We start from the raw sequence: 13,327 nt of genomic DNA, 5'->3' as shown, positions 1-13,327 counted from the left end.
ATCCCTGGTAGTGTCAAGTGAACCCATAAGATGCAAATTAGTAATTAACAACGAACTAATTGAACAAGTCTCGAGATTCCAATATCTGGGAATCGAAATATGTAGTTATGGAGATGTTAAAGAGAGCGTCCTAAAGCAAACAAATAAAGCCAATGACGTGTCAGGATGTCTGAGGGATGTCATCTGGAGAAACAAAGATATGAGGCTGGAAGGGAAAGTACGCATATACAAATCATGTGTAAGACCGATCATGACGTACACGATAGAAACAAGATGTGACACAGCAGAAACCAAGAGGATAGGTACTGAGAGCATCAGAAATGAGAACGGGGAAAACACTGAGAGACAGAATACCGAACGACAGAATAAGAGATCTCTGTAACATACAAGATATAGTACGGTGGGGAAGACGGAGACGACGAGAGTGGAATCAGCGTGTGACGAGAATGGACATCGAGAGAATAGCCCGTATAGCCAGGGATTCGAAGCCAACAGGCAAGAGACCAATAGGAAGGCCCTTTAAAAGGTGGTGAGATAGCTGGCAGTCAACATCACAGCTACTAATACAAGCTCAAAACCGGTCAATAGGCCAAGAGGCCTATTATAAGAAGAAGAAGAAGAAGAAGAAGAAGTATTTTTTTTGTATTATTTTATATATAGACTGTGTAAATTGTTACTCTGTACAGTCTGATATGAAATAATTTTCATCCGTTAAAGAAATTAGTGAAAGTAAAAATAAATTAAGGGTTGACGTTAATATAATATAATATAATAAAGAGGTAGTATTGTATTTAATTGTTAGTATTGTACATAATAAAAAAAATAAACCAAAAACAAATAAAAACAAAAAATAACAAATAAATAATAATTATTGCGAAATTGACATGGCATCGGGAATATTTTGAGTTGTTGATTAAATAATGTTGATAGTGTATTTGATAAATAATTTATTTAAGACGTGAACTTAATAAAAAGTTAATTGTTTGTTATTTATGGACGATCCAAGCAGAGAATTGACCAGGATATATTCTGTGATCCAAGTATTTTGTTGTTAAAGATGCTCAAAATTGTAAGCTTTCTAGAGTAACAATATATTATTAAAAAATCACTTTAACACTTTTCCTCTTTTCTCCATTGAGTATTAGTTTTTGTTGTACAGTATATAAATTATTACAATCACTGAATACATAATTAGTGAAAAAATTATCATATTTATTAACTGAATTAATAATTTGCAATTATACAAGTAACAGTTATCCAAGAACATTCAAAAGCCATCTCTTTAAAGTTAATGATGACATTGTCAAGTAAAGTTTACATATCTATACCAGTATGAATTTTACTACGAGTAATTTGCCATGTAAAGACAGAAAAAGTAGGGATAGCCGTAAAATATTTGCGAATTATGTACCGATGGCCTTAAGACAATGCACCAGTTCACAGATCCGTTATTGCCATGGTCAAAAATTTTTAATTTAAATTTGAATTGCTACTCTTGCACCATATCCCCCAGATTTAACATCCTCGGATTATTTTCTGTTGACAAACTTAAAAAAGTGCTAAAAGATCTTACAACCATAAAGGGTCAATCCAAGCCAAGTGGTCCAAAGGTGGTTGCTTGACTATTTTTAATATTTTTTATTTTTCAACCTTTTAAACTTCAGTCTATAGAGAGTACAAAATTGCATTCATTTTATTTTTAAAAAATTTATTTTGTCGATGACGGCCATTTTTGTTAAAGCGTGTCGATCATTTTCACGGAAAACATGGCTTCGCTCTTTAGCCAATATTTTTACTGAGGTTTGTCCTAGAACAAAAAATCAAAAACTAAACTTTTTAGAAAAGTATGCTCTAAAAAAATTGCCTGTAGCATTATTTAATTTCAAACTACCCTTAAGGCCTTAAATGAACCTCAAAATTTGAAAAGGTAAACTGATAAAATTCCATTTCAGCATTTTTTTAACAGCATAAGGCAAGCCTATAATGGTTTGTAGTTTTTTTCTGGAAAAGACATAAGTACATACTTTAAATAAAAAAAGTTTGAGCTTTGAGACTTAGGTAAATTAAAAAAAAATCTTAAAAATGTAATTTTTTCAAAATCTCAAAGTTTGGCCCCTTATATCTCTGATGGGCACGGATGAAAAAATTTGAAATTTGGCCGAATGTTAGCCCTAGCAAGTAGAATAAAGAGTAAAAATTTGGAGTTGCAGATTTACGTCATATAGGAGTTACAGGCCTGAAAAATGGTCAAAAATCAAAATGGTCAAAATTTGAGCGTTTGCGAGCAGTGTAATTAAAATTCAAATAAACTGTCTAATGAAATAAAAATTAATGTATTTTCACCAGATTTCACAATGAATACAAATTTATACAGGATGGGCCAAAGAAAAGAGCTCAATATTTGACAATTAGATTTTAAGGAAATGCCGAAATAGGTCCATTTTTATTTTTATTATATTTTTGGGATATATTTCATACTACGTGACGTTATCCATCAGAGCGTGATGACGTAATCGATGATTTTTTTAAATGGGAATAGGGGTCTTGTGGTATTTCATTTGAAATCGTGTTCAATTCTCTATTCAGTAATATAAACATTATGATCATTATTTATACATAGTGTGACCAACTCCAATTCAGTTGAATTCGGGACAAGACTGAAAAAAATACTTGAAATCCGGGACTTTTCAATGAAAATCGGGCCATTTTTTATTTTTTAAATATAGGACTTTAATATCATCATTTTATTGATTATTTAACATTTTTATGTTGACAATGATATCTTTAATGGGATTAAGCCACATTTGGTTATAGTTATAATGATAATTATATTTTTGTAAGTTTTTGACGTTTCGACTTCCAATCATTCTCAAAAAAGAAAAAATTACTCAAATTAGAAAATAAAGTGATGTTGGATTTTCATGTAAATATAACCTTATTAGGTTAATATAAAAATGTAATTATCATTACAACCAATTGTGGCTTAATCCCATCAAAAATATAATTGCCAAACATGTCACAAGAAAACAGCTTCAAAACATTTAAAAATCAATCCATTCATATTTTAAATTGACCTCAACAAACAAAATATGATGTATTCTTGCAATGTAATTCTTTACATTGCTTATTTTTTAAAATCATAATTAATATTGTCGATTTTTTTTCGTCCTAACAATTTAATTTGATGTGAATTCTTAACAGAATAACTAAAAAAATAGAATTTTACCAAAAAGTTGAAAATTCGGATAGCCCGGAAGCCTTTTCCGGGACGCCGGGACACGACTTCGTAATTCGGGCCATGTCCCGGATTTTTCGGGCTAGTTGGTCACACTATTTATACAGGGTGACCAAAAAAATATTTTTTGAATTAAATTAATTGGCGCAAAAAGAAGAATGTATGTAATTTATTTAACAAAAAATACATTGTACTGCTGTTAGAAAATAGAAGAAAATGTTTATTTCACAAATAAACATTTCTTTTCGCTTAAACTAAATCACAAACAGCCTCCCACCTACCTCTTGATAGTTTGAACATTTAATTTAAGCGAAAAGCAATGTTTATTTGCCAAATAATAATTCTTTTTCTATTTTATGGCAGCAATAAAATGTATTTTGAGTTAAATAAATTACATTAATTTAATTCACAAATTATTTTTTGGCCACCCTGTATAAATAATTATATTATTGTTTATATTACTGAACAGAGAATTGAACATTTTTTCAAATGAGATAACATACGACCCCTATTCCCATTAAAAAATCATCGATTACGTCATCACGCCCAGATGGATGACGTCACTGACGATGACACGTCATGGAGACGTATGAAATATATACATATAAAAAAATGTAATTTAAAAATAAAAATCGACCTGTTTCGACATTCCCTTAAAATCTAATTACTGCCAAATATCAAGGTGAACTCTTTCTTTGGCCCACCCTGTACATATAAATTTGTATTCATTGTGAAATTTGGTAAAAATACATTAATTTTTATTTCATTACACAGTATTTGATATGACGATATCTTTTTTGAAAAAATTTACCTAAGTCTCAAAACTCAAACTTTTTTTATTTAAAGTATACAGGGTGAGGCAGATAACTGGCCTATTAGAAATATCTCGAGAACTAAAGGCAACAGAATCATGAAATTTGGAATACAGTGGTTTTGAAGGATGATCTATTAAATGAAAATATTTTCATCTCTTTGCAACTTCCGGTTATACCGGAAGTTGCTTATAACTTCGTTTTTTTAAATGGGACACACTGTATATTTTTACATTTTTAGATTCTCTTCGATGTCTTCTTTCTTAAAATATGAGGTTTTGTAATGTTATACAGGGTATTTTAAAAGATAAATACGTTTTTTTATTAATTTCGTAGCAATATTCACACCCTGTAGAATTGTAGTAGTTTGACAACTAAAACTCTACTTACGTTCAAATAATTTTTAATATAGTCTACTATTGTTAAGAATTATTAGCATAGCTATATTTTCAATTTTAGTATACAGGGTTGGTCGAAACTCGGAATGAGTATTTTCTGAGTTTTCTTAAATGGAACACCCTGTATTTTAGTATTGTAATGAAATGATATTTTATGGTACTTTTTTATTTTTTAAGCATTCCCTATACCTAACTGCTTTAATTTGTGCTTAATTGTTAATCGCACCAACAATATTAACTACGTAGGTATTTTGATAGCTAAACCATTATTGGTAATTTTAAGAATCAGTCTGGATTAATATGTATTTATTTCTGAAAAATTATTTATAATTGAATATTTTCACGGCCAACCTAATAAAATTTTACGTATTTTTTGTTGCAATTAATGTTTAGCTTGAATCACCAATAACTCACAAATTAAAGCAGTTAGGTATAGGGAATACTTATAAAATAAAAAAGTACTATGAAATATCATTTCATTACAATACTAAAATACAGGGTGTTCTATTTAAGAAAACTTAGAAAATATTCATTCCGAGTTTCGACCAACCCTGTATACTAAAATTTCAAAATTAGCTATACTAATGATTCTTAACAATAATAGACTATGTTAACAATCACTTGAACGTAAGCAGAGTTTTTAGTGTCAAACTATTACAATTCTACAGGGTGTGAATTTTCCTACGAAATTAATAAAAAAACGTAAATATATTTTAAAATACCCTGTACAATATTACAAAATCTCATATTTTAAGAAAGAAGATATTGTGGAGGGTCCAAAAATGTAAAAATATACAGGGTGTCCCATTAAAAAAAAACGAAGTTATAAGCAACTTCCGGTATAACCGGAAGTTGCAAAGAGATGAAAATATTTTCATTTAATAGATCATCCTTCAAAACCCCTTTATTCCAATTTTCATGATTCTGTTGCCTTTAGTTCTCAAGATATTTCTAATAGGCCAGTTATCTGCCTCATCCTATATACGTATGTCTTTTCCCGAAAAAAATCACAAACCATTATCGACTTGCCTTATGCTGTTAAAAAATACTGAAAATGGAATTTTATCAGTTTACCTTTTCAAACTTTCAGGGTCATTTAAGGCCTTAAGGGTAGTTTGAAATTAAATAATGCTATAGGCCGTTTTTTTAGAGCATACTTTTTTCTAAGAAGTTTGGTTTTTGATTTATTGTTCTAGGACAAACCTCAGTGAAAATATTGGCTAAAGAACGAAGCCATGTTTTCCGTGAAAATGATCGATACGCTTTAACAAAAATGGCCGTCATCGGCAAACTAAATTTTTTAAATATAAAATAAGTGGAATTCTGTAGTCTCTGTAGACTGAAGTTTAAGAGGTAGAAAAATAAAAAATATTAAAAATAGTCAAGCAACCAACTTAATTTATATTGGACCACTTGGCATGGATTGACCCTAAAGTAATGATGTCGGCAATTAATGGCTATTTTGACATTTTATATTATAAAAGGATATTGAACATCACAGCGAAAAGTGTATAGAGCTGAAAATTATGCTGAAAAAGAGATACATTTTGTTCCCAAAATTTTTGTATTTTCTTTTTGATTCGGTTACTACTTGGTCTACCCTGAACAACTCCCTATAAAGAGGCTGATTAAAATTTTGGTTTTGGTTGCGACAGTTTTCTAATATGTACCTCCAAAAGTGCTCTTACCTTCCACTGAATTTATGTAGAACTGGCCAGTACGGCATCGGTGGAGAGTCTCCATCATCGATAAGTATAGCTTGATTTTTATCGTTTGGACAATTTTTAGCTGGTACGAATAACTGGAGGGAATCCTCCGGTTGAACGGTGGAGCAAGCGGGATCAAACTCCAAACTCATCCATTTTACGCTTTCCGGAAACTGCACTCTAAAATAAATAAAAAAATAAGTTTTCTTTTTCAACAAAACTAAAAATTTTAACAGAAATCAGGAACTAATGTTCGTAGGTAAGGAATATTATAAAATGTACAGACATAACTTGGATATTATATTTTATAAACTGTAATGTGTCAAACAACGGAATAAGAAAACAAATTTTGATATCATAAGGAAGAATTTTAATGTCGGATTTGGTGTTATTTGAAATATAATTAGGACGGTTTAGTAAAAGTATATTGAAATATTGAATACATTGAAACAAGTAGAATACATTAAAAACATTATCGTCACAGCAAATCAACAACACTGATTTAAAAAGGAAGTAATGACAACCTCAACGCCTCCATTAGCATTGGCCCCTCTCTGATCTAGACATTTGCCTTGAGGGGATTGTATGCCTTTAAGTTTCATGTCAGCTAATGTTTTTTATGTTTCCACAATTTTTTTCTTGAATTTTGAACCTGGTGGGGGGTGAGTTTCCCTATTTCTCTTCTTGCCGCTCTGATTTGATAAAAAATTTGAACGGATTTTAAACTGGTTACGTTAATAATGAAGTTTATAAAATACTTCCAACAACAAGGGATGAGATGAAAAATAGAATACCAAGTGTATTTCGATGTGTTAACTTCAAATGCTTCGTAGAGTAAGTAGCTCATTCAATGATCGTTTTTAGGCGTGCATAAAAATGTGTCAAGAGGTAATTTTGAACACCTTTGTAATTAAATATTAAAAATATTTTATTAAAAGTAGCTTCTAATTTTTTCAAACATGTTTTTTTGCAAAATGTATTACTGATAAATTATTTTTCGTTCTTTATTCATTACATTGTTACATTTACATACAAAAGTAGTGTTTAATTGTCTTCACAAAATATTGTATTTTGTGTTTGTGTGTTTTTTTTGTAAAATTTATTACTAATTTTCTTTCTGTATTAATCGTCAATTGTCAATTTAGTCATGCAGAGGTGTAACCAGGATGATCCTAAGGGGGGGGGGGTTACAACTACTTGATGGTCTCTGGGGGGTATGGAATAGTAATGGTGTTAAACGTATAGAGCTCAAAATACAATCCAAATGTGGGGGGATTATAACCCCCAAAACCGCCCCCTAGTTACGCCTATGCAGTCATGGCCTACTTAAAATTTAGATAAATTTAGACACCTAAAATAATTTTCTCAGAAAAATGAAAATATCTCGAAAACTAATAAATTTGGACTTAGGGAATGTTATATAAAAATCAAAGTACAGTAATATTACTTTTCATTAATGATATAAAATACAGGGTGTTCCATTTAACATTAGTGAGAAAATAATGTACTTACGTTTTGACTCACCCTGTATTTGATATAAAGAAAATTAGCAATATCAATAATTCTTGAAAATTTTGACAATAAATAAAAACTATGGTATTAATAAACCATTGCTGTTGTGCTTATTTTTATTTATACAGGGAGTTGAACTTGTTACGATTTTCATACAAAATTGGTTACAACTTTGTAAATACTCTGTATAACATAACAAACCTTTATATTTTTGTGATGGAGAAGTTAACAGAATTTCGAATTTAAAATAAAATATAGGGTGTTCCATTTAAAAAAACATAAGTTTGGTCTGCCACTATGTTATCGAACACCCTGTAACATTCTAACTAATTTTGTAATATGATGCTCAAAGGTGGCTAAAATGTTTGTTATTTACTTTTATTGCTAACTATTACTATAGCGGATCTATTGAGCTTTACCTCACTAATCAATCACCCTGTAGAACTTAAGGAACAAGCACCCAAACGTTGTAAGAGAAGCCAAGGCATAGAGGTTAAGATAGGTAGGTCACAACGAACCATAACCAGATGACCAATGGCCGAAACTAACATGGCAGGCTAACCCAGAAGTAAAAAGACTATCAGGACGACCACGCACCAGATAGAGAAATGCTTAGAAATGGATACACACTACCTTATGATGGACCGGAATAAATGAAGACATGTAAGTCAGCCAAGACCAACGATGGGTTGTAGAGGTACAGAGTAAGTAAGTAAGTGAGTAAGTCTGATACTGAACCTAATAATAAGAAAGACGAAAATGAGTAATACCATATAGGGGAGTGCATTTAGATTTTCACTTCGGAAAAAATCAAACAAGATAAAACTTTTTGTAATTTCATTAAGAAATGTTTAATAAACAACATATCAAAAAGTTCTGCTCGAGAAGTGGGTGCGTCCATTTTTTATTAAACAAATGAACAGCGAAGTTAGATGTTTTTTAAATAACTCCGAAAATATAATTTTTAGAAAAAAACTGACTTGACCATTGAATAATTCAGAAAATTTTACAAAAAAAACCTTATATAAAGATTTTTCTAAAATTAAATCTCTAGCTTCTGTAATTTTTTATTTATAACGCTAAAGTCACCCTTCTCACACACATTGGCGCAATGTAAACTAGCGTTGGAAGAAGGGCACGGTTGAGTTTTTTAAATGTAATTCTTTAACTAACGGATCAAAAGAAATTTTACAAATTGGACATGAAAGATGATAAAATAAGCTAACTTATGGTTGTAATAAAAAGAAATAAAATGTATGGACATAAGTACGGTGTGGGCGGAAAGTGAGACTTACATGAATTTTGTTTAAGAATGATTTAAAAATGTGTAACTAATACAATTTTACTTACAAAGCTCTCAAATTTGCACAACTTACCTCTCAATCATCTTACTAAACGATGTTTCATTAAAAAAAAATCTCAAAAATTTAATTCAAATAATACGCTGTCTCAAAAAATGTAATTTTTGAAAACTTAGTAGTTCTACAGAATTCCCACCACTTTAAGACGGTATTACTCAAGTTTGAATAAATCTAATACAATTTTTTTAATATTTTTTTAAAGCCTAGGATGTAATCTTTAAAAAACACTGAATTATTTTAGATTAAAAATGAAATAAACAATTTCTTTTTGAGAAAACTAAGAAAGATAACAAAAATGTAATACAAAAACCGAAAATTACCAGCTGAAAAAATGTATATACAGAGTGATCAAAACTTTTTTCTGTAAAACTTACCTAAAATTAATTTAATAATAAGCTTCAAAAATAATAAATGTTCAACAAAAAAATTTTTTTTAGCTCTTATACAGTATGTCTGCGTAACTTGGAACCTATTGATAACTTTTTTAATATCAGTTTTACGAAGAAAAGTTATTCTTTATAAAATACTCTGCATCGTATATAACATAAGATGCAACCATTAAATATCAAATTTTGTTAATTTTGTACGAGGTATGTCAAAGAATATGAATTTCACTCAAGAGTAAAGTACCTTTATATTTCACAATATCGAAAATTTTTATAAAGAAAAGTTGTTTGGAATTAAGAACTATGTTCCAATATGTAATTATATCCTTCTAATCGAAAATTTGTTTTTTTTAATATTGTTTCAAATTAATTATACCAAACATCATTAAATTTTCACTTATTATTTATGATAACTGATTTATTATTAATTTTATGAAGAAAGTTATTCGTCATAAATAGCTGTGCATGGTCTAACACTTAATATGCAAATATAAAATATTATATTTTATCAATATTATACGAGGTATTATGTAAAAAAATTGCATAAAAGTGTAATTGCATATTGACACATCGTTTTTAATTCTGAACAACTTTCCATAATAACAATTTTCAGTATTATGAAAAATATAGGTATTTTACTCCTAACTGAAATTTTTATTTATTGACATATCTTGTACAAAATTGATATTTTATGATTGCATTTAAAGTTTTAGAATATGCAGAGCTTTTTACTAAGAATAACTTTTTATTTATGATTCCATTGCAACAATTTTTTGAATATTGAAGAGATAGATTTTGAATAATTGGTTCTTTCTTTCTGATACATTTTAATTTTTAATATTTTTGTGAAAATTATTTGTTTATCTTTTTTTTAAGAATGAAATTCCATATTTGTTTGATTGGATTCTACTTGTTTTTCATTTAAATATCCGCCATTTTGGATCCGCCATTTTGAAATTTAAATTTTTAATCTTTAATTCAGATTCAACAACCTGTTAAAAATAAAGACAATAAATGTTTTAGAAAAATGTTCTTTTTTATGTTCTTTTTAGAAAATCCGCATTTTGGATCCGCCATTTTATAGTTTATAATGTTAACATTTAAGTTAGGTTTATCAAAGCTCTCAAAAATAAATATATGTAGAAATAAATACATTTTGTAAAGAAATTATGATTTTACAACTATTTTTTAAGTTATCCGCCATTTTGGATCTGCCATTTTATAATTTAAATTATCAAAATTTGATTCAGGTTCAGCAACCTCTCAAAAATATCCACATATATGTAAACAAACACGTTTTATAAAAAAAATTCGGATTTTACAACTGCTTTTTAAGGAATTTTAGGAAAAAATCCGCCATTTTGAATCCGCCATTTTGAATTTGCAAATTGTAATGTCTGATTCGGATTCAGCATAATCAAAACTAAAATAAAAACATTTTTTTATCAAAATAAAATGTTGAATTCACCCATATTCTTAACATTATTTATACAAAACAATTGTTATTGTTTAAACAATTAATAAACAATTAGCGGCGAAATTTGTGAGTAGAACTTTTTACTTTAACATATTTATAAACTAACAAAAAAAGTTTTAGAAAAATATAACCTTGTTTGATTTTTTCCGAAACATTGTATCTTCTCGTTCTAATTGCACTCCCCTAATAATACTATAACTGTAATTATGGATTTGACTTGAGTTGATTTTACAACTACTGCTGAAGGTTGAATAGATATACTTTTGGGATTGCTAAGTTTCATCAGTTAAGAGGCTACATCATCGCGTCATCAAGACGGAAAACGCGTTCCAAGATTACAGCTTTAATTTTGAATATTTTGTCGAGTTATTTGGCACACATATGTATACGTAATACAGTAAAGAATGGCGGTACAGAGTCCAATTTGAGAAATTTGTTAGTATGTGGAAATTACTCTATAATTAAATAAAATATTACAAAAACGAGTCTGTACCACAATTAAGAAGAACAAAAAAATACACATTCTTCAAATAAACTTTTTCATCCCATGCCTAGATTTTGTGTCACATTGGAACTACTAAAATCGATTATCTATAACAAGAAATCAAACTTACTGACTAATTTTGCAACATTTAGCGCGCCTATGAGTATATTATTATCACAATATTGTGCCTTCGTCTTCGATAGTGTCACGTACTGCCGATGAACTGTTGTCAACGGTTCGCAGAACACAGAACTTTCGAAAAACGGTGCAGCTACTATCTCTCGAATTAATATTGATGACGCGCTGATATAGCCTCTTAAGACAATAATAAATTAAAAATATTTTGCATGTTTCTTGGTGTTTTAATAATAACATACAAACCTGTAATTCGAAACCGTCGCTGGTTTATAAGGATGTTCACTCTCTACCAGAGTATAATGATGGCTAGTGGTTTCGATTTTGTGATCTAAACTCTCGTGGTTTGAAGATGTGCTAAGGTTTGAAGCAGATTTTATAGCACCACAAGGTGTACCCATTAGATTTAAGGCTGCCACATGTGGGAGTAACTCCTGAATTAGGTTCAGAATATGAACTGCACTCTGAAATAGATAACAATAAAAACATATATTATTCAACAACTTTGATCTCAAGATAATCTATGTACCTATTTACCTATATTTGTAAAGTTGCAAAAGTCACATCTTTGCTATTTTATTTTTAAATAATTATTTTATTTTATTTTCTCTAATGTTTCATTATTAATTATCTTCTGTATTCGTTTTAACTTGTTTTTTCGTTAAAAACCTGTTTGGCGCCCGTTCTATAGGCAACTCTCTTTTCATCTAACATCTACTCATCATACTGAACGTACTCCGTATATCCTTACTCTCTAGATATCTGTCTTTTAATACGGAACATGGTTGTCCATCTCCTCATACTTTGCGCTGTCATGTCAATGAGAGTGGCAATTAGTAATAGAGGGGAAAAATTAATTTATTTAAAGACATGAAATTTAAATATTAGCTTCATTATATTCCAAACAGACGATCTCTTGGGGTAAGAAAATTCATTATATTTTTCTTGTAATCACAGTTCAACATATAACAGTTTTTCTAGTATTTTTTATACCTAACCTCTAATCTTCTAAAAGCATGTGTTCTGATATTTCTTTTCATATATTAATATGCATTTAGTAATCAAATTTTAACTAGAATCAATATTAATTCCATTTAATTTACCCCTTGCCATCTGCTACTTATTGAATAGTTTTTGGCAAGGTACTTTTCTTCTTGATGTCAAAACTTATACCCGTTTTGTATTCTAGTTTTTGGGAAAAAATCAATCTTTCTCCATTCGGGAGCCTCCAGACTCATACATCACTGGTGATGCTACTTCCAGGCAAATAAGAACAGGATGCATCTAACAATCAACAGCAATCAACCAATCAACTAGAACTGCAGTGACCTGAGGCCGACCATCTAGCCCAGGTTGAAAAGACACCAGCTGTACCATCAGACATCAAGAAGATCTACTATCAAATACCACAAGCCATACATAAGAATAATCTACAAATTGTTAGTTTTTGGCAAGAATTTGAATATATTTGTTAATGCATTTAATAAATCATTTTTATTATATCTTTATCGCACAATAAATATGATTGGTTAAAATATTGTTTTGTTTGCTTCCATTCTGAATTTTCTAGTTCATATTTAAGATTAGGACAAGACGAACACACACCTTGATAGACTGAGCTAAGCTAGAGTGGACGATAACCATATTAGATGATTGAAGTATTCTCTTTAGATGGTATTTCAATTAGCTGGGGTAGTCTAGCCCTGATTCGTTTCATATTCCAGATTGATAATGTTAATTATACTACTACTCTCGGTTTACGGCGTTCTCCGACGCCTTTAGACTCCTTACCGCCATTCTACTCTGTTTAAACATAGATCT

General features: G+C 29.7%; 1 protein-coding gene across 4 annotated transcripts in view; it reads right to left on the bottom strand.

The window, feature by feature from the left end:
- The window catches only part of LOC126889923 (E3 ubiquitin-protein ligase MYCBP2), a 743,799-nt gene that overhangs the window by 576,038 nt on the left and 154,434 nt on the right, over positions 1-13,327 (bottom strand). For all 4 annotated transcript variants that reach the window (XM_050658657.1, XM_050658658.1, XM_050658659.1 and 1 more), the window contains exons 21-22: positions 11,753-11,970; positions 6,134-6,331 (exon numbers count right to left, since the gene is read on the bottom strand). In XM_050658657.1, the coding sequence (XP_050514614.1) occupies positions 6,134-6,331; positions 11,753-11,970 (416 nt within the window). The remainder of the gene's footprint in view (positions 1-6,133; positions 6,332-11,752; positions 11,971-13,327) is intronic.

The sequence above is a fragment of the Diabrotica virgifera genome, chromosome 8 (assembly GCF_917563875.1).
Source record: "Diabrotica virgifera virgifera chromosome 8, PGI_DIABVI_V3a".
Taxonomy (NCBI): Eukaryota; Metazoa; Arthropoda; class Insecta; order Coleoptera; family Chrysomelidae; genus Diabrotica; species Diabrotica virgifera.
The sequence above is the reverse complement of the archived record's forward strand: the minus strand, read 5'-3'. Positions and strand labels throughout refer to the sequence as shown.